Source organism: Onychostoma macrolepis, chromosome 01 (assembly GCF_012432095.1).
Source record: "Onychostoma macrolepis isolate SWU-2019 chromosome 01, ASM1243209v1, whole genome shotgun sequence".
Taxonomy (NCBI): domain Eukaryota; kingdom Metazoa; phylum Chordata; class Actinopteri; order Cypriniformes; family Cyprinidae; genus Onychostoma; species Onychostoma macrolepis.
Window position 1 is genome coordinate 16,412,473 of NC_081155.1, and position 26,069 is coordinate 16,438,541.

Genomic DNA, 26,069 nt, shown 5'->3' on the forward strand with positions numbered 1-26,069 from the left:
TCCCATTCGAAGAGTCACAGTAAGAATTTTTATTTATTCAATTCAATCAGCAAGAAAGAGAGCGTAAGACAGAGTGCGCTTTGGGAAGAGAAAGTAGATGAGGTTATCTGGAAATTTCACAATACACAGTCATTTAGCAATAGACAATATTTCATTTAAATACATAAATTAGACAGACAACATAGAAGACTCTTAATCTGTCAGTTTCTAACCACAGATTCAGTGTTAATTTAAAATCACTCTTGCATACATTTTTCTTAAAAAGGATCTTTGAAATGCTGACAGAGCTAGAAATGCTGACAAAATTCTGGAAATCTCCTTTTTTTCCAAAAAGGCACATTTCTGAGCATTAAATACAATAAAGGATTATTTCTGTACATAACAAAAAAGGTCTGTGAATGCACAATTAGTGTAGAGGATCATAATAAAAGTAAAAAAAAAGATACAAGCTGCAAGGTGCAAAAGAGCAACCGGACGAAATTAAAACTGAGGTTATTGTAAAAACAACTTTGAAATGACACCCCCAAAAAAAATCTCTAAAAAAAGACTAGTTCCCACAGAAATGTCTCTAGTATTGTATTGCAAGGTTTTCCATTGGAAAAATCCTGTTGAATGTCATCACTTATTGAACATATTGGCTAATGATTGAAAATGTCAAAGGACGCAGGCAGTGATGCAGGCCTGGCAACATTTGTAGGTACAGTGTGTCTATCATCCCTGAGACTCCCAGTTTTAGACTAGGAACCAATGACATCTGTGACGGTGAGCTAAATGGTCAAACTGCAATTTATTTTGGCAGCTTTGCCAGACCACACCTGATCCTGTAGAGACGTTTCTGATAGATGATGTCCAGGTTCAATACATTTCTTTATCATATCTGAAAATGAACTAGATACTTGGCACTGGCAAACAAAAAAGGCTTAAAAAGGATCAGGATTAAAAGGCGTAATACTGTGACTGCAGGGATCAAGTCCAGTTTTGTCACAATATTTACAAGTATTTTTGGTCAGGAGTTAAGACTGATACTACACTCAACACACAATTATCAGATGCAGTTTTCATAAATGTACAGATGGGCTCACAAATTCGTCTCATCCCAGGATGGGTCGTTCATACTCTTTAACACTTTCCTGACAATCTTCTCCAGCTCTTTCCGTGCCTTTTGTTCTTCCTCAAGAGTGCGCTTCATTCTCTTGTTGTCCTGGTGATGCAAAATCAGAGAATCCGGGTCACGGCACCAGATTTTTAATTTAAACAATACAGCAACATATTAAGTATAAACAATGTGGCATGTGCAGTGGCGGTTCTACATTGAATTACTCTCCGGGCGAGACCCCCTCTGAGCGCCCCCCACCCATCCAAGAAAAAAATAAAAATAAAAATTTTTGCACAAACAGCCATGTTTTACTATAACAATATAAGTGTAAGACAAGCTTATATTTCTCAATTGCACAAATCATTCAACAGAACATTTGAAAAACACAATTCTGCACAAAACAGTATAAGTTATCAGAACTTAAATAAATATACTCTATATACATAAAAGTAGCAAAAATATGTACAATCAGAATGTTTCACAATCAGGCTTTGACCTTTTTCTCTCCATCGCTGCGTTTATTTGGCACTCGACAATCAACAGATTTCCCATTCCCCAACACTGTCACTCACGACCAGAAGTCAAGACTAAACCAATTCACCTCCACATAATCGTTTTGTATTACCTATTTGTATTAGCCATTTCACACAATTCAGAAAAAACAAAAACATGCAAATTATAGGCCTGTGTTTTAATATTATGAATGAAATGTGCGTTATTCGGAAGAAAGTAAAGGTGTGACTTTAGCCCACTAAGTGGATCAAAATCATCGTCGCTGTATGTGGATACCCGGAGCTGTATGATACATCTTCGTACTTTTATAGAAACAGGAATAAAAAGGATCTTGCTTGGTGTGTTACTTTGTGCACAACATATTAAATCATAATTTACAGCCTATTTGTTACATAAAAATAATATTATTATTATTAATATGTTAAGACTAGAATAGGCTACTTATGGCAAACATTTGTACATTCATTCTAATCGTATCCTATTGCAAATACACTCACAATAGTATAGTAAAAAATAGTTATTTGTGATTGGACCAGTATACTGTAGTGTAATGAGAGGAGCCGCCTGGCAGAAGCCCCTCCTTGACACGAATTCGCGTCTGTTGTGAAGCAAATTTCAGGCGCGAATGAAGAGAGTAAACTCAAAATGTTCAAGCGTCCAACTACGCGCGAATAGCGCGATTTATTCGCGCAAGTCGCGTCTGGTGTGAACGCACAGTCACACAGCTTCTGTGCACGGCACCTTCTCAGCAAGCAGGGGCGCCAATTTGCAAATCCCCACACATTTATATGAATAGAAGACGGCTTAGCGGCGCAGATGATTTATTTATTTATTTATTTTTTTTTTCAAGTGCTTGTGCCGCCCCCCACGTGTCATGAAAAAATGCCGCCCCGGGCGGCTGCCCGGTTCGCCCATGCCTAAAACCGCCACTGGGCATGTGGACTAACCTGCTTAAGTTCTTGAACCTCATCCCTTAAGGCATAAACTGTATCCACCAGACTCCTGTAAAGGACATCCAGATGAAATCATCATGAACAACTACTGAGATGTTAAAGGGATAGTTCACCTTCAGCTGGTCCAAGCTGACTTGCATAGTGCTTTTTTCCATACTATGGAAGTCAATGGGGACCAGCAACTGGAGATGAACTCTCTCTTCAAACATTTTTTTTTAAATTCGCAATATCATAAGATTAATCATGATAAATAAATGCATAAACTGACAGCCCTAATAATAAATAGTAAATAAATAGGTGAATCAGATGCAGAAATCTGAGATCTAACCTTTCTTCGATTACAGTTTGGCCATTGCTCTTTGTCTCTTCCACAATGATTTTCTCCTCTTCAGGAAAAAGCATATGTGGCCCTGACTCCTTCCTTGATCCTGAAAAAAATGTAACATTGTTAATGGAGTAAAAATGGGACAATAACATGTTGAACAACTCACTTAAAGGTTATGTAATTCATACCAGTATTATTTCAGTATAATTGAGATACTATTATAGGTTTTATTAATATTTTTAATTATTTTTTTTATTTTCATGTTTACTTTGGTTAATATGTTAATAATTTTGTTGTGTATTTTTGTCATTTTTAGTATGTTTTGTCAATATATATATATATATATATATATATATTTTTTTTATTTTTATTTCAGTTTTAGTTAACTATAATAATCCTGAATTGTACAGAAACAAAATTTTAGGATGGTGTATTATTAAATGTGACTGTGTCTGTCCTATGAAAGCCATGGAGCAAAAGCACTGAAAACATCTTTCTTGCTTGTTCATGTCCATCCATGTCTTCAATATGTTCACGACCTTACACGTTAACTTCAAAAACTATATGCTTGCCACTTTCAATGCAAACAAAATGTATATACGAGCAGCAGCTCTTACGGGACATAGAACCCATTCTGTTAGTGTGAGTTATCCATATACTGTCATAGTCCGAGTCTTCAGATTGATCAGAGGAGGGAAATCCGCTGCTACGGCAACCCACAGCATCCACACACGATTGGTCAACATCAGCCAGCACATGATTATGCATCAAATCAGTGCCCTGCCATGCTAATTAGGGATGGGGATCAAACCAATCATATTGGAGAGGACGGGTGGGTTAAGAGGATGGACCAAACCAAGAGGAGTAAAGTGAGGGAGAGCCCAAGATGCCCAAAAAATTATATGTATAAATGACAGAATGAAAAAAATAAAATAAAAATAGTGGGACAACACAAGAGAGAAATGGATGAAAGAGAAATGAATGGAAGGAAAGAAGGAAGAGGAAAAGAGACAAATATTCATGTTAAAAAGAGCAGAAAATATTAAAAGAGTGATCAACGCAGTGGTTAAGAGTTTAGTCAACGTATATATATTATATAGCTAATGCCAATAAAATGCAGTAAAGATGTTGCAGTACGTCACAGACATATGTAAAAATGTTTGACAGAGACTTCAGGACAGATGAAGGCGTTTTGTAGGACTCAAAATATGGGCCTCATATTCCAAACACTACTCTTTTAAAGTTTAGGGTCAGTAAGATTTTTAATGTTTTTGAAAGAAGTCTCTTTCGTTCAAAAAGGCTGCATTTATTTGATCAAATACAGTAAAAACAGTAATATTGTAAAATATTACAATTTAAAATAACTCTTCTATTTGAATATATTTTAAAATGTAATTTATTCCAAAGCTGAATTTTTAGCATATAGAATTTTTTCTTTTTACTCCAGTCTTCAGTGTCACACGATCCTTCAGAAATCATTCTAAAATGCTTATTTGCTGCTCATTAAACATTGCCTATTATTATCAATGTTGAAAACAGTTGTGCTGCTTGATAGTTTTGTCGAAACAGTGATACATTTTTCAGGATTCACTGATTAATAGAAAATAAATTGTTTTTTAATTTGTGACAATGTAAAAGCCTTTGCACTTTCTTTCAAAGAAATCATACTGACCCGAAGCTTTCAAACCATGCAGTGTATTTTAGAAAGACCTTGGGGGAAAAAAATCTGTCAAAACTGCCAGTATTATGTGGGATCCACAGTTATATTGTCCTCACTCATTTACATGGATAAATCCCATCACAGAGTCTGGGACTGAAGCGGGATTTGAAAATAGCAAAGCAAATGAAAATCACAAGAAAATACATAAAGGTGTAGAGAGTACATACTTGAGTTTAGTGTTTGCCGTGTTTTAGCGCTTGTGCAGTATGCTTCAATCACTTTCAGGATCTGAGCATCCTCCTCCAGAGCTACGGTACCTGATGGAAAACAAGATGCCAGGGGTAAGGAAACATTGTAAGAATATAATAAAGTCACCATGTTTTATTACAAACAGTAAACACAGGAGCAATACATGTGATGAGTTTGTAACAAATACATCACATGCATATGTAGAAAGTAACAGAACTTTAATAAACTTCAATAAATCATTAGTGTCATACTTTTTCTCACAGCAAATTCCTCATCAGATGGCTTCCTCTCAGGTTTTCGTTTGGGCAGAAGCTTCTTCATACTTTTGGGACTTTTACTGAGATCCTGAAGGACATAAGAAAATTAGACACAAATAACCAAATTGAGTCTCATAGATAAGTTTATTTAATGCAGTGATTCTTCTTCTAGAGATGCTATTAATGTGTCAACATACAGTGGAAGTGTAACATGATACCTCTTTGTAACACAATGCCGCTGAGGGTTTTAGGGGTGGTGCAGGTCGGAGACAGCTGAGACTCCAGGGCTTCTGGGTTTTGGGGGGTTCGAGGGGCCCCCACATCATACCGCTGTGAGGGGTTCCTAGTGAAGAGAGGTGAGGAAGAGTGTGGTAGACTGGAGATCCACTCACACCTCGACTCTCTGAGTGTCTGGACGGGGTGAGAGGGTGAGACGGCAGCTGAACGGGAAGGAGACGAGAGACGGTGAGTGACACTGAATATCAGTCATTTTTAATATAGATATATCACAGACTCTTTTTGAAAGATGTTAATACTTTTATGCAGCAAGGACACATTAAATTGATTTTAATTATTTTTATTTAATAATATTACTGTTTTTACTGAATTTTTGAGCAGCACGATTTTCTTTCAAATTGTACTGACCCCAAACTTGAATGGTAGTGTATGTGTTTCTCACCGTATGGCAGGGAACATTCTGTGGTTTCAAGCTGCTGGTTGAAGTGCGTTTGGTTTGCCGGTGTAGATGATCCACCCAGTCCTGAAGATCTTGCTGGTTATTACAGATCACCTGGATCCGCTCGATCATATTTCCTGCACACACACACACACATTATTACTGCTCAAGCATATGTATTCTCAATATCTAGCAGTAATAACATTTGACATGAGGGCAACTGGGTGGGAGACTCACCAGATATTTCAAAAGCATTTTTTGTGGCGTCACTGTCCTCTATTTTATTTAAAGTCATTCCAGTCAGAGGCAGCTTCCCCTGTGTACGACAATCAACCAATCAGCTGTCAGCATTTTAGAGCGTTATTAATACAAGAACAACCAAACAAACAGCTGAGATCCATTCTGTGGTCATTCTAATAGAGTAGTGTAATAATAGAGTAATATGAAGTAATAATAGAATAATATGGAGCATGAAATTCACCCCTTTAAGGATTTTACTGCTCAGTTTTCAAAACATGAAATAATATATAATATAATAATAATAATATAAAACATGTAAAATGTACAGTATGTAATCAGTGACAGTGTGCAAGCAGCATCTACGTTTAACACAATTGTGCATTTTCGGTAATATTTATATTGTCACCCTTTGCTTTGTGCATGAGTGTGGGGGTGGTTTAGACTTCAGTAATTATACAAAAAAAAAAAAAAAAAACCTACAAACTGAAGGTAATCATATGCTTAATACCTACATACTAGTTACATATATACATAATGATTGTTGGTGGGTTTTCACTGCAACACACAAACATAAATAATGTAACCAAAAACATTACTACAATATTGGGAAAAACATCAACAAAGTCATTTTTGCTACAAAAAAAAACAAAAAAAAAAACAGAAAAAGTAGTGCAGTGAAACACTGATGGGACTGGAGAATGTATTTATACTACAGTGAAGACTTACCTGGTAGATGAAACCACTCATTCGAGGACTAGCAGACAACATGAGAAGTACATGAGGAAACAGCAAAAGGTATCGCTCATTCTTCTCCTGATGAAGCAGAATATTACAGATTTCATTTCAATTTCAGAAGATTTCATTTTTAAATGTATCATTTTAAAGTACACTAAATTCAAAACCAGTAAATTAAAATCTAAGACACAACATGTATAATAAAAATAACAAAAGATTGCTCTTTTTTTAACCAGGGGTCCATGGAGAACATTCTTGAAATTTTACATTTCTAACTATAAATTAATGCAAATTTAGCTTTTATTTTTAAATACTGGAAGTCCCTGATGGTTGGTTAAGTGCTGTAAACCACTGGACTATTTGGTAACGTTCACCTCAGCGCCGTGGTTCTGGATGAGGACTTGAGACATGTAGAGGACAGAGCCAAGGGTCTTAATGCCCTCCCCTTCCCAGCCCCGAATAGACTCCATCAGAATCTGCAGCTCAAGTTCCTTCCTCTTCCTCACTTCCTGACACTGCGCCTGAAGACACAACAACAAACACGCACAAATAAGCCCAGCATCCCATTCTGAAACATAACGTAACTCAGTCAAACAGCTCATCATCATTTCACACATCGTTCATATATACCAGTCACGTGAAAACAAAGAAAATCAATGATGTTGACCTATAATACTCACTGAGAGACTTTTAAATACTGTCATGCTCTTCTGAATGTCTGGATAATCTGGATGAAGCGCCTGAGCAGAACAAAGGAAGAATGGTATACTATATAAACACACACTGATATAGAGAGAGATTTTGTTTCAATTCACAACCAGAATACTTACACTACCATTAAATATTTGATGCCAGTAAGATTTTTTTAAAGGAAATTAATCATTTAATTCATAAAGGAGGCATTAAATTGCTTAAAAGTGACAGTAAAGACATTTATAATGCAATTATAACAAAACATTTCTATTTCTACTGTTCTGAACTTTTTGAACTTTCTATTCACCAAAGAATCCTGAAATTATCATGGTTGCAACAAAACTATTAAGCAGCACAACTGTTTTGAACATTGATAATAATAATGAAAACCAAATCACCATATTAGAATGATTTCTGAAGGATCATGTGACACTGAAAACTGGAGCAGTTTGTCATCACATGAATAATTTACATTTTAAAATGTATTAAAACAGAATAGCCTTGGTGAGCATTAGAGACTTCTTTCAAAATCATAAAAAATTCTGAAAAACCACCCCCAAGCTTTTGAATGGTAGTGTATATTTTGAGAAAGAGAGCGGTTGGGTACCTCCATGTGGCGCTCCATCTCTTTCAGTAGTGTGGGGTATTTCTCCAGTCTCAGGAAGGGTTTGCTCAGGCCCGTGGTGAGTGTGAGGATCCCTGGGCTGTTTGCACCTTTACTTTCCATAAACTCTCCTAATTCCTCACTGAAACATACACACAAACAAACAGACGCTGATAGACGGTGTTTCTGAAGCTTAATGGTTAAGAATGAATGAAAAAGCATCTGCCCAATGTCAACTGTCTATGCACTGTGTTTATTGTGTTGTTACGCACCTGTGTTGTGTGAGAATGTCAACCGCAGATGGATGGTTGGAGCAGTAGGTCACATACAGACTCCTCATCTGAGGAACGAGGGACAGGAAGAAGCCTCCTATTCTCTGCTGACTCTCTGGAACTCTGCACACAACACACACCAATTCATTTAGAAATTTACTAAAAATAAATAAATAAATAAATAAATGTTACAGTTGAACAGAGCTAAAACAAATCGCACACATCTTGAACGTCTAAAGTGTAAATCCAGATAAGAACTACAGTGCATTATTGGCAGCTGCCACTAGATGTCAAACTGTGAGCGAGTGAGTGAATGAAAAAAACAGGATGGGACTCTTACTTGACGCTTTCCTCCAGTGAATGCACCAGTGTCTGCTGAAATGAGCTGATCTCCTCTAGATTTCCCATGATGTGACTGATATCTGAGACGCTGAGCCTAGAAAGAGAGAGGGATGGGTACTGAACTACTATTATCTCTATGTTATGCTAGACTCTGGGCTTGTGCTCTTACCTGTCAGTGGGCTGTAATGCTCTCAGATACGATGAGAGGAGCGTCTGCAGCTCTTTACAGTACTCTGTCTCGGTTTGTACAATATTCTGAACCACCTGTGCATTTGACAAAAATGAACAACAGTTATGCATGTATGACAACTTAAAAGAATAATTTGCCATTTTAAACATTATTATTCGTTTTATTAGTATTAGTTTGCAACGGTGTAATGATATAACCGAACACACCAGACTCTGTGTTGTTTAAATGTCATGCATCTATATTGAATCATAGTTAGCATAAATGACATAGAACACAGTCTGAAATGCCTAAAGTCTCTTATTATCACACATACTCAACATTTAACAACCAGACAGTTAAAGAATACAGAATATGATGCAAATAGGAGAAGCACAGTGCTTTTGACCTGTTAGTTTTCCAAGCGCAAAGTGACTAGAATCTAGGGTCTGTTTTAATGTGTTCATTATCCTTGAGGACAAAACACTGCAGGCATACAGGAAAAGTGCTAGAGATGACAGAACTGGGCCAGTCCTTGCATGTCCTGATAAACTCGGATTTCAGTCTAACTTAAGATTTAAAGATGTCCCTGGTTGAACAAGGCTAGCTGAATACATCTTAGCAGCTAAAACCTCAAAATGCAACAATAAATCTTCAATCTGTCCTCAAACAGACAGCAGATGAACCTTGAAATGCAGCCATTACCTGGAAAAGCATATCAGTCATGTGGTTAATCTATTGGATCTTGTAAAAATGGCGGTGTGTGGGGCTGCTGGAAGTTTAGAAATTTAACGCTCAAGATTTTTTTCTGCCGGCCAAGTCCATTAAATAAATATTTTAATTTTAAAATTTAAGTGTTGAAAATGTACTTTTTTATATATTTATATTTTATACAAACACAAATATGGAGTTCAGAGGCCACTGGAAATATTATTTACAAAGCTCAAAATAAGTATTTTTTAATCCTGCTGTTCCGGTTGGTTAAATAAATACAATTAATTTTTTAATTTTATTTGTAGAAATTTATTTTTATAAATGTAATTTTTTTTTTTACATAAATATTAATTTTAGAAAACAAAATAAATCAATACTAATATTCCCCCATCAATTTACAGAATTATAAAGCAATTATAAAATTCTTCAGAGCTTTCTGAAGCGATCTGCTTCCACATATTTAAGGTTTGAAGACAGATCAATAACTAAAAATACAAGAAATACATTTTTATGGATACAGGATAGGTCTCATTTTAACAGTCTATACTTGAAAATGCAAACTTTTTTCCCCCTCCAGAATTAGCCAGGACCAAGAACAAAGTTTGTCTGTAAACACATGTATGCAAGCACCCCTGACATGAACAACAACCCTGGACGTCTGGACAGCCTGACAGTTACAGCCATTTCAAACTGTGTCCTTAAATTGAATGGGTCTCCTCCCCTAAAGCTGCTGTAAAAGACTGAACCCTGCCTGACCTCAAACTAGCGTCCTCCCTAAAACACACACACACACACTCTTCATCTTCAGCCGGTCTTCAGAGGAGTATAGGGTCAGTTACTGCACATTCTCATCAAACATGACACATAACCAACACAGACGCACAGACAGCGCAGGGCCCCAGGCACAGCTGTCCCCCGAGTCAATGAGATGGAAAAGATGACCTATATTATGGCACGACTGAGAGACAAACACACGCACACCAGTGAGAACAGATAACCAAATACAGACATTCATAACACATTTACATAAAAATATGCAAATACAGTCCCAGACACACACATTCCCTGTCAACAACTCTAAAAATACAAATGTTTGTTTTTCTATCATGGCGGGGACTTTATTGACTTCTACTGTTTTTATACTGAGCTAATGATATAATGATTTCTATCTCCTGCCCCTAAAGCCAACCTTCACAGACCTTTCTGCATTTTCATTAAGATTGTTTGTTTACCAAGCCGTTTTCCTCGAGCACAATGTAGGTGACTTCAATTTTAATATCCTTGTGGGGACATATGATCCACACAATGAAGGCAAAACCTGACCCACACAAACACATTAAATCAAACCCAAACCCGGAGCAGCATCTGCTGGTGGGTGTTTAAACTTGGATTATTAACTCTTAAGTAAATCTAGTTTGGCGAGGCTTTTAAACCCAGATTAAAACCTTATGACTGTAAATACAAGGATTAGTCCAAGGCTAAGTCTGAGAAAACCGGACACAGCGCTGCGTTATAAAAACCCTTACACAAATTGAATATCCTTGCAATGCACGTTTTAACCTCGATGTTACTCAAAAAAGAAAACGAGTGGCATTGCATTATCTTTAGCTGTGTGAACTGGTTCATGGATGCGTCTCGTCTACATTATCGTTTAAAAGTTTGGAGTCTATAAGATTTTTTATTTTTTTTAATGCATTTTAAAGTTAACTGCAAAAATACAGAAAAAAAAACAGTAAAAATGTTTGAAATGTTTTGTGGAAACCATGATACATTTTTGTCATGATGAACAACAAAAACTTTTATTATATTGCAAATGTTTTTACTGGTCACTTTTGCTTAATTTAGTGCATCCTTGCTGAATAAAAGTATTAATTTCTTTTCTTTTAAAATATCTTACAGCCCTACACTTCTGAATGGTAGCGTATATATTGACTTTGTAATAGGCCTATTGCTCTTTATGAGATTTACATTTTGTATTCACGCAAGTTGAATGTGCTCTTCATAGTTAAGTCTAAAATAACACGTTGAAAATTACAAAAATCGCAGTGTTTCATAACCCTCTAAAATGATTCATAATGCTGCTATCAAAATCACTCCTAACATCTTAAACCTTAGTCTTATCTGTCAAGTATAGGCAGGGTTGGTGGTGTGTGCTTGCTTGTTTGGTTAGGGAAATATCTGTGCAATTCAAACTCCCCAGAGGCACCACTTCCATCCCACGCACATCATAAATAATCAACGCGCTCCATGTGGGAGGTGTTACATGCCACTAACGCAACACTCCAGCACATCTCTCTTACCACATTATAGTACGTCTTGCAGTAGTTAGTGGTCTCAAAGCCTTTGGGTGGACTCTTCAGCGTTCCAGACTTAGGTGACACAGGTTTGTCTGCAGGAGAGAGCAAAAACAGAACAAAAGGTAAGGAGGTCACCTTAGACCAACATCTGGAAACATTTTGTTTCTGTTATTGCATATTGAAGTACATCTCTCCTGCAGTGAGCAGTCAGGACAGCAATATTAGATTTAGATACCTAGAGGGGGAGATCTGTGTTTACAGGAAAACATTATATTACTTCTTCAGCACGAAGACGGTTTGAACATTTCACTTAGCTCAATCCATTACGGTTCATTTACACTAACATCAGCAACGTAATGTGTGAACATCCTGGAATCATCAAAATGGAACATTTCTCGTCATGCTTTTCTACAAGAAAACATTCAGTTCATTGATTAAAACCATTACTCTCCACTTTTGTTCCTTCCCTTCCCTAAGTTCTCTCAGAGTTCAACACCGCAAACCAAACCAATCATTAGCGGTGCTTACTGAGCTAAGCATCATATTTAGGATTAGAGATTTGAAATAATCTAGTTTTAAAAGGAATAATTCACCCAAAAGTGTCATCATATTCACTCTCATGTTAATCCAAAAGTGTATCACTTTCTTTCTTCCTCTCCTTTTGCACACAACTGAAGTAAGTCACACAAGGTTTGAAGTAAATGAGAGAGTTTTCATTTTTAAATAAACTATCCCTTTAATCGTGTAATCTGAGCTCAAAGAAAACAATGCATCACAAACCCTACACTCTTCCCATCTTCCTAACTGCAGAGATGACGCATGAAATCAATATACTATTAATGTCTACTACAAGTAACGTTGGGCATGCATTTAACACAAGTAAATCCTATAAAAGAGTCTGGATCGCTAAGTGCTCAGAGAGTGGGATAAACTTGAGTGTGGAGCCATATTCAGAGGAAAGGGGGAGCGCTGTCTTCTGGCTGCTGCACTTCCTGTCTTTGTTGTTGGATGGTGTTTCCTTCCTGTTAAGCCCTGGATGTTCAAGCTCTGATGTCATCCTAAATGATTTCCATTCAAAGCTGGGTCGAATACACATTAGGGTCGTTTCCCCACACATGAGAGGGAAGCATCTGTTTGGCATCATGGGGTGTATATGCTATTTATGTTTGGACTGCAGAACAAGGGTCAGGGGTTGTGTTTATACTACAACGTGCATACAGTGAGATAAGGCTACGAAAAGCTGGTTATTTCAAATATACACTACCGTTTAAAAGTTTAGGTTCAGTAAGATAAAAAAAAAATACAAATAAAAATTAATACTTTTATTCAGTAAGGATGCATTAAACTGGTCAAAACTGACAGGCAGAATGTTACAAAAACATTTCAATTTCAAATAAATGCTGTTCTTCATACTTTCTATTTATCAAAGAATCCTAAAAAATGTATTATGGTTTACACAAAAATACTAAGCAGCACAACTGTTTTCAACATTGATAATAATAAGAAATGTTTCTTGAGCACCAAATCAGCACATTAGGATCACTTGAAAGGATCACAATGATGCTGAAAATTCAGCTTTGCATCACAGGAATAAATTATACCTTAAAATATATTCAAATAGAATACAGAACAACTCATTTTACATTGTAATAATATTGCCAATATTACTGTTTTTACTATATTTTGGGTCAAATGGTAACACTTTACAATAAGGCGTCATTTGTTAACATTAGTTAATGTATTAATTAACATGAACGAACAATGAACACTACATTTATTATACTCTTTATTAATCTTTGTTAATGTTAGTTAATATAAATACAGTTGTTCATTGTTTGTTCATGTTAGTTCACAGTGCATTAACTAATGTTAACAAACAAAACTTGTGATTTTAATAATGCATTAGTAAATGCTGAAATGAACATTAACTAAGATTAATAAAATGTTGTAGAAACATTGTTCATTCTTAGTTCATGTTAACTAATGTTGTTAACTAATGAACCTTATTGTAAAGTGTTACCGGTCAAATGAATGCCTTGGTGAGCATTTTTTTAAAGCCTTTTTATTAATTTATTTTTTTTTGGTGGCATGAAAATGTTTAAAGGGAAAATTAAAATTAAGTACTAGATTAGCAGATTTTCTTAAAAAACTAAACGAACACAAGGTTTTGTCATTACAAACAGTGTCTTCAGATGAAGTGTCCTAGCATTTACTCTTTTAATTCTTAGTTTGCAGCACCTGGTCCTGTACTCAAGCTGGGTTGAATAAGTGCACATTTTTCCCCTGTAAGCCTGTAATGGTCATATAATCCAGAGAACTGCCATTCAGTTCTCTTTTGGCACATTTTCATTAAGCCTGTAAGTCCTCTTTTAATCGCCTTTTTAATGGACCCGGGCAGATTTGACATTCTCATAGTGCCACAGTGCCTCGTAGGCTTTTTTAAAAAATATTTTAAGCGGTCTAAAGTGTTGACAGCCTAACATGCAGCTGCCACAGCAATTTTCTGATCTATACACATACTCAGCAGGTCTTTTATGAAAATATTATGGCAACACTAGGGCACAGAAGAAAGTCATCAGGTAAACGGGGTCTACAAAACATCTCTTCTGCTTTTCTTGGCAGTCTATGAGAGGAGCATGAGTAAGACCAAACCCTTTAGTTCACTTTGCTTGTCTGGTCCTGCAAGATCGGTTCTCTTCCTACAAGAGTCTGTCAGGGTTTAACTTCTGCAGCTACATTTTTCAAGGTTTAAAGTGGCAAATACTAACCAGAGCCTTTGATCTCTTTGACATAGTTGCTAGGAAACCAGCCGGTTTTGCCGTTGAGAGACCCCTCCCACCAGCCGCCCTCTTCCTGCCGTGTCACCTGGATGATATCTCCCTTATTGAAGGACAGCTCATCCTCATTGGTCTGCTGGAAGTTAAACCGCGATTTCACCAGCACCTGAGGGGCACTGTTTTCAGACATGTCCTACAGAGAAAGACAGAAAAAACACAGAGAGAATTTGTTCCAGCTTCTCTTTCATATTTGTCTGAGGACTCAAATTACAGGTGTGCCAAGTAGTTTTTGAACTCAGAAAGGTTTTACACACAAAGAACTGAATAGTACCTTTGACAATTATTCTTAAAATCACTTCAGTCTGTTTTCCAGTGGTTTAAAAGAAGCCATTTTATTCTACATCAGGGTGTTGAGTGATTGTGATGCTCACCAGACTGCGGTACTGGTTGTACTTGAGTCTGGATGATCTCCTCTGAGTGGACGAACAGTTGATCGAGTCAAAGGACTTGATCCGCAGAGAAGACGAGTGACGAGAACACACAGAATTACTCTCACCACCGGACTCTACAACCAGAAAACACTCATCAACAAATCAGACATTTGCTCCAAGTACACACATTTACTCAGCTATCTGAATTGGGACATTTCATTCTATTGGCTTCATATACAGCTAGACATAGATACTATAACCTAAGCCTAATCTTAAATGGATAAGTCATCCAAAAATGAAAAACTTGATAAACACAAAAGAAGATATTTTGAAGAATGTTGGGAAACAAACAGTTGTTTGTCAAAGATGACTGACAATTAGGGCTGCAACAATTAGTCGACACTATCTACAATAAAAAATTGTCTACAAATATTTTTGTTGTCGAGTAGTCGTTTGTACGTTGGCCGAGTGATCTCAACGCGCTGCAACTTCAGAAAACACATGCAAATAGAAAAAGCACCAGCAAATCAAGAAAACATCTTCATCAGTTTGACAGCAGGTGCTGCAAATGCTCACAACACAAACAAATTAAAAAAAACGCACTGCAAATGCTCACAAGAATTTTATTCGCAGCATGTTTCTTTATTTGGTTGTGTTGTGAGTATTTGCAGCGCGTGTGTTGTCGAAGTTGTTTTCTTAATTTGCAGGTGTTTTTTCTACTTGCAGCGTGTTGAGCTCTCTCAGCCACCGTACGTTTGATCTCACATGGCCTAATGTAAGAGCCTGCAGTAATGCGGTTTGACCAGCAGTGTGGCTCTGTAGCGCAAGGCTGTAATTCAGCTCTCCTGGATGCAATTCAAGAGAAGACAACAGCGCTTCAGAGCAAACGCTGCCGAATGAACCTGAAGCTGTTGAGCGGTGTTTGGATGAATATGTAAATATATACTGTGCGCTTTCCTCTCAGTAACGAAATAAACACAACAAAAACTGACAGCGGTGTGAAAGCAGCAGTTAATAACGCATCTGATTACAGCGATGTGGATGTTTGCACGAGCTCTGCAGTAAAGTCCAGTCACGTCACGTGTATTTATATAGTACTTTATGCAATAGATAGCCTTAAATCAAGCAGCTTTACAGTATTAAACATGAAAAACCAGAGTCAGTGTCGATTTCAGTTTGAATTACAACTTGATTTTCTGTTATAATGCAGCTCTCCAGTGTGGAGCTAGCTAGTGATAAAATATTTTTATTAATGAAAAAAAAAAAAATTACAAAAAAAAATATATATATATATCATTAAAGTGATAGTTTGGTTTGCAAAGATCTAAGTTTGATCTAGCTAAGGACTGTTTTGATTATCATAACCCTATAAGGTATTTTAAGAGAGATTATTTTGTGAATAAAACGTCTTATCGCTTACCTTTATTTTGTTTCTTATCCATATGACTTACAAAAGGAGACGTTAGGCAGAATGATGTGTCATTCAGTTACTTTTTCATATAGCTAATTACATGGTGAATGAGAGAGTTTCTCTGCCGGTCATCCATTTTGTGTGCCAAATATATATATTTGCATAAATTAATTGTATAATAATTGTAATTACATAATGACTTTCAAAAGCTGAAGTGATTACCGTTATATATTTGTTAAAATATGCATAACTCAACATTTTAACTAATTGCAAAAGCTGAATAATCAGTCAATGTCTACCGATTAATCAGTGAAATAACCGACGATTAGTCGATTAATCTATTTTAATAATCATTAGATTAATCGATTATCAAAATCGTTTGTTGCAGCCCTACTGACAATTAGCATACAGTTTGGATTGGCGGTATGGTTCTGTTCTGGGCAAGAACTCCCTGCGCATCCATGCAGCCTAGCATGGATGAGAGCAGGGAGAGTAGCAATAACCCCCCAGGGTAAACAGAACAGAACCAACATAAAATGTATTGCAGATATCATTAAAGTTCAATAATTTAATGTAACATTTTAGAGATTAGTCTGATTCAAAGGAGACTCAGAAAGCTGAATCCTGACTGACAGAGGAGGAGTTGGGGATGGAGGAGGGTAATTAGCTATTGAGCAACGTGAAGCTGGTGATAATACTGATGGACCTTATGAGTGCTGTGATTGGTGTCGCATCCCTATAGGTAGATTTGCTGGTAGCCACTGACTTACATGGTATAAAAATATTTAGAAGTCAATGGCTACCAGCAACATTTACATTTATTCATTTAGTGGATGCTTTTATCCAAAACGACTCACAATTGAGGAATACTGTTCAGTTACCAACATTCTTTTGTGGTCAACAGAAGAAAGAAAATCATACAGGTTTGGAACAAGTGGAGGGTGAGCAAATGATGACAAGATTTTCATTTTTGGGTGAACTATCACTTTTAAAATAAAAATATTTACAAAAAAAAAAGCATTTATTTTATATATCAGTGCTGTTTTTACAAATGATGACATCCCCCAAAAGGAGGCTTCAGGCAATTGACCCTTCGCAAAAGCTTAAATGAGCAATCATAACGCCAAATCCGCCATCTTGTCCAACAAACAAATCAGACAGGAGAGTAGATTAACTTTGGTGGACTTAAACTTGAAAATGGTGTGTACTGATGTCTTTCCGCGGTTGAAATAAATACCTTCTAATGTGTGTTCATGTTCATTTCGTGCTTTAAGTAAATATGAAAAGACGATCGGTTCATGTGTACCGCTTGAAATGAGGCACTACAGCGATCTGTCACGACACATTAAAGCAGCCCTATTATGGATTTTGGAAAATGATCTTTCATGCAGTGTGTTACAGCTCTAAGTGAATGAAAACATCCTGCAGTTTTAAATCTCAAAGTGCACCGTGTATAAAGTTATTTTCTCTCAAAAGAAATATTTGACTCTAAATCATTGAAACGAGTCGTTTTTAAAACGAATCCCAAGCCGTTTCATGTTGACATCAACCTGAAACATTAGCATATTGCCCATCCATTTTTGCACGCACAGACCTGAGAAAACCAAAATATGAACCTTTCATAACCCGTTATAGGGGCACTTTAAAGAGCCACAAAACAGTATTTATTGTTTGAATTTCTTTAAAAAATTTAAAAATGTATGTTTCATACCAAAAATAACCTGCTCTGTCTCGTCTGTCAGCATGTTGTCAGTTTCCTCTTTACTCCGCGATATATTTTTTACTCCATGAGAGCATGTGTAGTGTGAGAGCGGACGTAGCAACAGTAACTAAGGAGGGTGTGGTTTTACAAAGGGTCAATTATGTCAGGTTTAGCTCACTTCTGAGTAAATACTGTACTCAAGACAAATACAACTAGACCATGCTGGTAATAAACTAAATGCCTCTTTATGATCCTGTCAGACAGCACTGATAATACAGGTGTTTCAGATGTATCTCACCTGAAGTTGCTTTGTTGAGTGCAACCAAACAATTCAAGACCTTGGAGAAGTTCTGGCCCTGAAGCAAGTCATTGGCCTCAAATACCTGCAGAGGGACAAAAACAGAGACATGCATGAGCTCAAATATAAAGTGAGGAAAAAAAAATTGGATCTGCTACTCTCAGATAATCCTATACAAAAAGAAATTGCATTTTAGATTAGCATGTTTGATGCACAAGATCATAAATCATAAACCCTGATGCCTTAAGTGCAGTGGGTTCACAAGTCCCAAAAGGATAAATACTGTTTTTCAATCTGCAATACAAGATGGACTTGATTCATAACATACCATTCAAAGGTTTAGGGTCAAAAAGGTTTTTTTTAAGTACATGTAATTAATTATTATTGTAATTAATCATGTATGAAACTGATTAAAAGTGACAGTAAAGATTTTCAGGGCCAGATTTACTAAACAGGGCAAATTAGCATGAGAGCGCAATTCCAAAACAGTGCCGATGGGTGTGGAAATTTCTGTGGGTGACTTACTGACATTGAGCAAATTAAATATTGACCAATGCAATATAATATAATATAATATAATTAAATAAGCAGAGCTGATGCTAACCAGTTTCGGGTGATCTACTTACGACACAGGCGCAAAATAGTTTAAGATATGCTTTTTTGGGCATTAAATAATGGCGCAAATACCAGTAATTTGACGAGTACAAACGTTACTAAATCACATTGAGTGATTCATTTTAATACTCTCCTCCCATAAATTTTGCATCTGAAAGGGAAGCTCCCTACATATACAAATGCATATTCAATAAGGTCAGGCGCAAAAATAACTGTGTCCACACCTTTTCAGCGCTAATTCTTCATTGCGCATCTTCAGTAAATCCTGACAGTACTATTTTAAGGGCAAAAAATGTTTTGCGCTGTCACAAGCTGTTAGTAAATCTGGCCCTTAAAAATATTACAAAATAACTGCTGTTCTTTTAAACTTTCTATTCAAAAAAATTTAAAAATGCATCATGATTTCCACCAAAATATTAAGTAACAACTGTTTTCAACATTAATAATAATAAGAAATGTGTCAAATCAACATATTTAAATGTATGCATTGAAATGAAATGCATCAAGGGATCAAAATATGATGAGGGATGCGGACTCAAGCATTAAACATGGTGAAAGGTCTATATATTAAACCTGGATGGACAATTTCGGCAGAGGATGGATTGTAACTCAAGTCTAAATATGCAAATCCAGAGGCCATATGCAAAACAGCAGAACAGTAACAACCATTCATAAAAATATGGACATATTCTGCAGAATAAGCAACATTAGAGAGACTCTTGCACTAGGGTGAATTTGGCCAGATTTCTAGTCACAGAAACCTACAGAAATTTATGATGATCACAGATTCTCTATAAAATGAGTCTGCTTCACTGAGGGAATATCAGAAAGTAGTTTTGCTACGCTTGGGCAATGTTGTGTTTGTGTGTGTGGGTTTCTGGCTCTCAGACTCCCTGCTGCTCTCTAGGCCATCTGGACACATAAGCTCATCCCAAGTAAACCCAAACTGGCCTGATCTGACACCAGCTTAATTTGAACTCTTCAAACGATACAGGCAATGAGATAGAGTAAAGTGGTCCTGGATTTGTGTCTACACACCAAATGTCTCATGGTGGATCAGCTCATTTGCATTCATGATGATTATAATTTAGGAAACCATATATTTTGGGGAAATCAACATATAAATGGTTTACTTCTTGTTTCTCTGCACAGTTAGGAAGCAGGCTATTTTAACATTTAAAAAATGTGTCATTTTTGGAATGGTGTTTGCTATTTGCCATTTTACTGCCAAAACGAAGTATTTTCAAGCAAAACACTTGATTTTATCATGTATTCGGGAAGTAAGCTGTGAATGTCATGTTGTCTTAAAAGTAACCTATTATTTCTCATGCATACATACATACATACATTATAGAGAAATTGTGTTTATTTTTCATAAATAAATACACTTACATTACTGTTAAAAAGTTTAAGGTTGGTAAGATATTTCATTTTAAAAATAAATACTTTTATTTAGCAAGGACTCATTAAATTGATCCATAAAGGCATTTATAATCTTACAAAAGATTTCTATTTCAGATAAATGCCGTTCTTTTTGAACGTTCTATTCACCTAAATAAATAAATAATCCTGAAAATGTATCAGTGTTCCCCCAAAAAACCACAACTGTTTTTCACAATCATAAAAAAAGCTTCTTGAGCACAAAATCAGCATATTATAACGATTTCTGAAAAATCATGTGACACTGAAGACTAGAATTTGACATTTTTGCCCCATGGAAACGTAGCAATCTAAAAACCGTCAACAATGATTTTGAATTGATCAGGAACTGATGAAAGCAACTTTCTCCTTTCAGTGAATTAAGAGCACTGTGTTTATTTGCTCCAATGTACCTCTCAAAAAAGAGACACAAAGACATTTCATTAATATTCAGTACTTGATACAGGCCTAAAGTCCAGTCCTCAACACTCAAGCACCACCAACAATCATCACACACATCTAAGTCTACATTACATCATCTGCCATCACTGTAGTGGAATTAAATTCCCTCCTGCTCTCTCTCTTTAAACCAGTCATCCGAACATGCCATTTGAAAAAGCAGTTTTAGTGTGGAGTGCCTCTCTTCATTCTGGCCTGTGCCAAACCACAGCACCATTAATGAGCTGGCAGCTCTGCCCATTCAAACACACAACTCCATTCACCACAATAGAGGGCTTGTCTGAACCTCTCACAGCTGGCCAGAAGAACCGAAGACACTGGCACTCCTGAAACTCACAAACACACACACACACACACAGAACCGTAACCGTCCTACACAACAGAACTCATATAGAGCAACAAATGCCTCACAGAGCAACATACGCACACAGCACCCCTGTGGGCAGAGAGATCTCAGTTACACCATCATCCTGCCAAACGTTAAAAAGCACAGAACTGTTTGTGAAGAAAAATCACTCTCAGATTTCCCAAAAACACGCAAAAGTGACAAAAAATGTGACATTCAAAAATTAAAAACAGCTTTTACTGACAGAACAGCAGTTGTTGAGAAAAGCGTCCCTTTCAAAATAACATGCTGGTATCACATTAGATCTGAATGCAGTTCATTACACAGCCAGCGCTAGACTTTAGAGATTGCAGTAAATCAAAGGTCATGTGACAATTCATTGCACTATAACGTGAATAATTTATGGCTGCATACTGTGCAGTCTATTGCATGCTTTTTCCAAGAATCAACATGCAATTGCCTGTACAGACATATTGTTGATATCTGCAGGAAAAATGGGCAGAGCTGGATCTGAACACAAAATTTAGCCATAAAAGTAGGTTTAACAATAACACTGGCTCTAACGCCAATAAAAACACTGTGTGGGTGAGGGATCTGATTCAATCTCACACCAACACCTATTGGACTTGCGTGGAGACGGAGCTGCCAGAACACCATGTTTACAAACATATGAACTGTTAATAGCATATCAACAGTGTAAAGAAACTGTTACAATGCACTGCCGTTTTCAGAAAAGAAATTTTCTTGATAAACAAGTCTGGACGACTCTGAATGAATTTTACCTGGCGTTGAGAATTGTCAGGTGCAACGCCTGTTAACAACTGGCTACACCCTATAAATTACTGAAGTGAAAGTGTTTATTATGAAACGCTACACTAAATATCGGACATTCATGATTGTAATTCAGTAGTCGCCGTTTACAAATAACTTCACCAAGATCATGGTTCCCTTGCCATGTAAACTATATATTTTATGGCACAGCAGCTCCATTTAGAAGTTTGGGTCACACTTTATATTAGGTGGCCTTAACTACTATGTACATGCATCAAAAAATAAGTACAATGCACTTATTGTGTTCATATTGTATTGCAAAACACTTTTGCTGCTATTGAGGTGGGATACGGGGTCCCACTTTATATTAGGTGGCCTTAACTTCTATGTACTTACATTTAAATTAATCCTTTGGTACAATGCACTTATTGTGTACATACATGTTTTTACATTGTACTTATATTTTTAAAAATACCTATATGTAGTTACATACGTAATTAATTTCTGTAATTACATTTATAATTACACTGTTGACCCATCCCTTACACCTTAACCCACCCTTAAACCTACCCATACCACCAAACCTGTCCCTAACCTTACCCGTATACCACCTCAATAGCAGCAAAAGTGTTTTGCAATACAATATGAACACAATAAGTACATTGTACTTATTTTTTGATGCAAGTACATAGTAGTTAAGGCCACCTAATATAAAGTGGGACCGAAGTTTAATATACAAGTAAACCCAACGTTATCCATGTGGCACGTACATTCAGTATTCTCAGGTAAACCACTGTATACTACATAGCAAATCTCAACAGCTTGATTGCTTGTATTGTTGCAAAATGTAACCTATATTATCAACCAGCAACCAGCTAATTTGGTAAATGTGATTACAAGGCGTTAAGATATTATAAGCATCATGATTTTCTGTGAAGCTGCTTTGAAACAATGTGTATTGTGAAAAAGCAGTATAAAAATAAAATGCATGACTTACACACACATCATTTTCAGTTTAAGGCCCACATTCTGCTTTATTCTAGAAAAGACGCTTATTGGAATACATTGGAATAATATTCTGAATAAACTAAAATATATAGCCTACGTGTATATTCTTTTCCTGAAATACTTGCTCTTGGCATTTACGTCACATTTGTGTGTAATTTTGTACAGTCACGTTTCACTTAATTCTCATCCTTAGTGATTGATTGCATAATACAGTCATCAAGGCTCTTATAAATTGATTATTGATGGTGATATCGTGCCTTTAAAAGTTTTTATATTAAAATCTGTTTTCCACAGCTTGCCTTTTCCCTGTCTGTAAACATAAAATATACAGCAAGCTACCTGGACATCTACAAATGAGACATTGCAGAAAGAACAATAAAGCAATGTTGCATTAATCATTTAAGAAATTGTCATGGTAGAACAAGTCAAGATGCAGCAATAACACTCAATGCCATTGTTTCCAATGTAATAATAATAATAACTCAAAAAACCAAAACACACAGGATTAGTCTGTTCCCAACTCCAGCTGAGACTCAGTCTGGCGACCTGGTTTGCCTTCAAACCACACAAACAAGCCACTGAATCAGTGATCAGAAATATGAACGAGCATGCAAATGAAATGAACGACTAAAACAGGCGCTCAAAGATCATGCAGCACTCACCTCGATGTGATATAATGCACAGCCTTTCACAAACTCTCTGATATTACTCAGACACTCGTCTTTCCTCGGGTCCTGGTGGATCTGAAAATAAAGCGAACAGATAAATCCTCTTCCGAGCCGTATTTTTGAGCACGTTGGTCAAAGAATAAACAAAAACTTATGCGAATATGCCATTTGTTTATGTTACGGCTCATCGCCCCGTTCCTGCAAAAAGCCACTTATTCTTCATAGGGAAGTTGGCGGAGGAATAGCGGAAATGACGTGAGCTAATAGCTTGCGGTTGGGTTCAGAGAGAGGGGCATGCTGGCACAGGCAAACACTACCTGAGCTGTCCGAGCAAAGTCTAACATCTTCACGAAATGTTGTTTATACAGTAGAGCCTGTCAATGACACTGTGCATTGATCGCAGCATTCCGCTTTTCACAGTCTGTTTAGCATCAGACATTTTTATGAAAACAAATCAGCATCGATGATTTCGGACCATATTGTATTGCCTATAATAAATTAGAATCACTGATCTATATATTAGAATACATTCTACTACGCTGTCTGTCGAGACTGTGGTTGATAAAATGTTTATGAATTATTAATTAAATACATCCACCTTGTCGTTTATATCAAAGCGTATGTGGATATAAAAAAATTAACAAAAATAATACTTAACTCTATACATTTACAAATAAACACCCTACCTGCAAAGACTAAATAAATAAACAATTCAATGTTGTGTTGAAATGTGCTCAAATTCAATTACTCTGCTCTATTAGCAGATTTCTATTTATAATTAAAATGGTACTTTTTAGTTATAATTATAAAATAGTACTTTTTAATTATAAAAAGTAATGTAACACCGCTAGTAGAAATATTTCCAGTGATGAGAGGTTCAATTCATTTCCGCGAATCGGTTATTTCGAACAGTTCTGTTCGTTCCAATGAACCGGTTAAAAAACAACAACAACAACAACGGACCATCCGTCCCATGATGAGGAATATTTAGTTTGATTATTCACTGTAATTTAAAGTGTCCCGATTCAATCAGTGCAGCCACGATTCGGCTCATAAAAACGGAATTTAAGAAGAATTTGTTATTTATTCATTCACCAGTTTTTGGCTCATTATTGCGGTTCGGTTCAAAGAGTCCGATTCGCGAATGAATCATTCAGACAGGTGCTCCACTGATTCACTAAAAAGATCCAACCCTAAAACACTCCGTTCACAAACCGGACATCGTCGTTTCCTCTCTTTCTCTACAGTCAATGGCGGTCGACTCATACAGACGAATTAATTTTCCACGGTTAATTTCCGTTTATATATTTATGTACGGTCCCACATTCTGATCACTTTTCATTACGATTATTATTAAAAAAAAACACTCTTGCCCCGTCACCGCAGATTATACGAGATTTCCTCTACATAATTTCCTTTCACTCACAGTTAAATGAAATTAAGCTAAAAACCAAAAGGTAAAGAAAAACAGTATGTTAATCATGTACACACTGGTTAGCGCGCTCAGCGAACACAGAAGGCGCGCGCGGAGACGAATACAAAGGTCCTGTGTCCCCGATTCACAAAAACACCAGTGCTTTTGTGTCATTTATGTACTCTGTTATAGAACTGCTCGAGCTTATTGACCAACAGCTTACCGTGTGAACCGAACCGGGTCGCAGCCGCTCCAGCAATTTACACAAAACCACTCCATCTCTGAGAGATGCCTGTAAAAAGCCTTCAGGGTCCGATAGCGTCTTTTTGGGTGATTCCAGGACACCCAGCGTTATTAACCATGTGATGGTCTGTTCAGCCGAATTCATGGCCTCATATGCGTCTAAAGCTCAATAATCCATAAGCAAACGAGCATGCAGGCTTTGTGAAATGACAGATATCCTGAGCGGTGCACAGCGGCGGCGGCGGCAGGATGTTCGGAGCGAGGGCTCTGGTCCCTCCTTTTCCCTGGATGTTAGGGATGACGATTTGTTTAGGGTTATCTGGCAGGTCCGGTTTCTCTCTCCTCTTCTTTCATCTGGCAGGATGTCAGCTAGTGTTCAACCAAAATCAACAGCCTGCAATTGTTTCCCTTCACATGACACCCAATTCACGCCGCTCGGGTCACTGAATACTTTAAAGACTAAAGAAACAAACGCATTGCCATGTTAGGCGTTTAGCAGCCCTAGACTGGATACGAAAGACAATATTAGGTCGTATGTTATTAGTGAATCTAATATATTTAACATCACACGTCCACAGCTAGAGAAAAACAAACTATTTGAGGAAAATCTTGAGGAAAAAGTCAACTTGCATGATCTACAGACTAGACGCATCCATGAAAGCCTACACTTTGTTATGAGCGCGAGCAATGAGTCTCAATTTATTCAAAGAAAAAA

At 36.7% G+C, this 26,069-nt stretch overlaps 1 protein-coding gene across 3 annotated transcripts; it reads right to left on the minus strand.

Annotated features, from left to right (window-relative positions):
* arhgef7b (Rho guanine nucleotide exchange factor (GEF) 7b) lies at positions 1–26,044 on the minus strand. Of its 3 annotated transcripts, XM_058779701.1 has the most exons (22): positions 25,335–26,044; positions 23,692–23,772; positions 18,412–18,496; positions 15,001–15,134; positions 14,561–14,762; positions 11,796–11,884; positions 8,785–8,879; positions 8,614–8,709; positions 8,274–8,396; positions 8,005–8,143; positions 7,385–7,444; positions 7,079–7,225; positions 6,696–6,782; positions 5,967–6,045; positions 5,733–5,866; positions 5,272–5,493; positions 5,048–5,141; positions 4,775–4,864; positions 3,505–3,675; positions 2,891–2,990; positions 2,557–2,611; positions 1–1,201 (listed from the first exon to the last, which is right to left on the minus strand). In XM_058779701.1, the coding sequence occupies exons 1-22, from the start codon at positions 25,497–25,499 to the stop codon at positions 1,079–1,081; spliced, it is 2,571 nt and encodes an 856-aa protein (XP_058635684.1). In that variant the 5' UTR covers positions 25,500–26,044; the 3' UTR covers positions 1–1,078. The 3 variants fall into 3 exon arrangements, with proteins under 3 accessions (XP_058635684.1, XP_058635688.1, XP_058635697.1); XM_058779705.1 differs by lacking the exon at positions 3,505–3,675 and having other exon boundaries at positions 25,335–26,042; XM_058779714.1 differs by lacking the exons at positions 18,412–18,496; positions 23,692–23,772; positions 25,335–26,044 and having other exon boundaries at positions 14,901–15,039.
* Between the last annotated feature and the right edge of the window lie 25 nt (positions 26,045–26,069).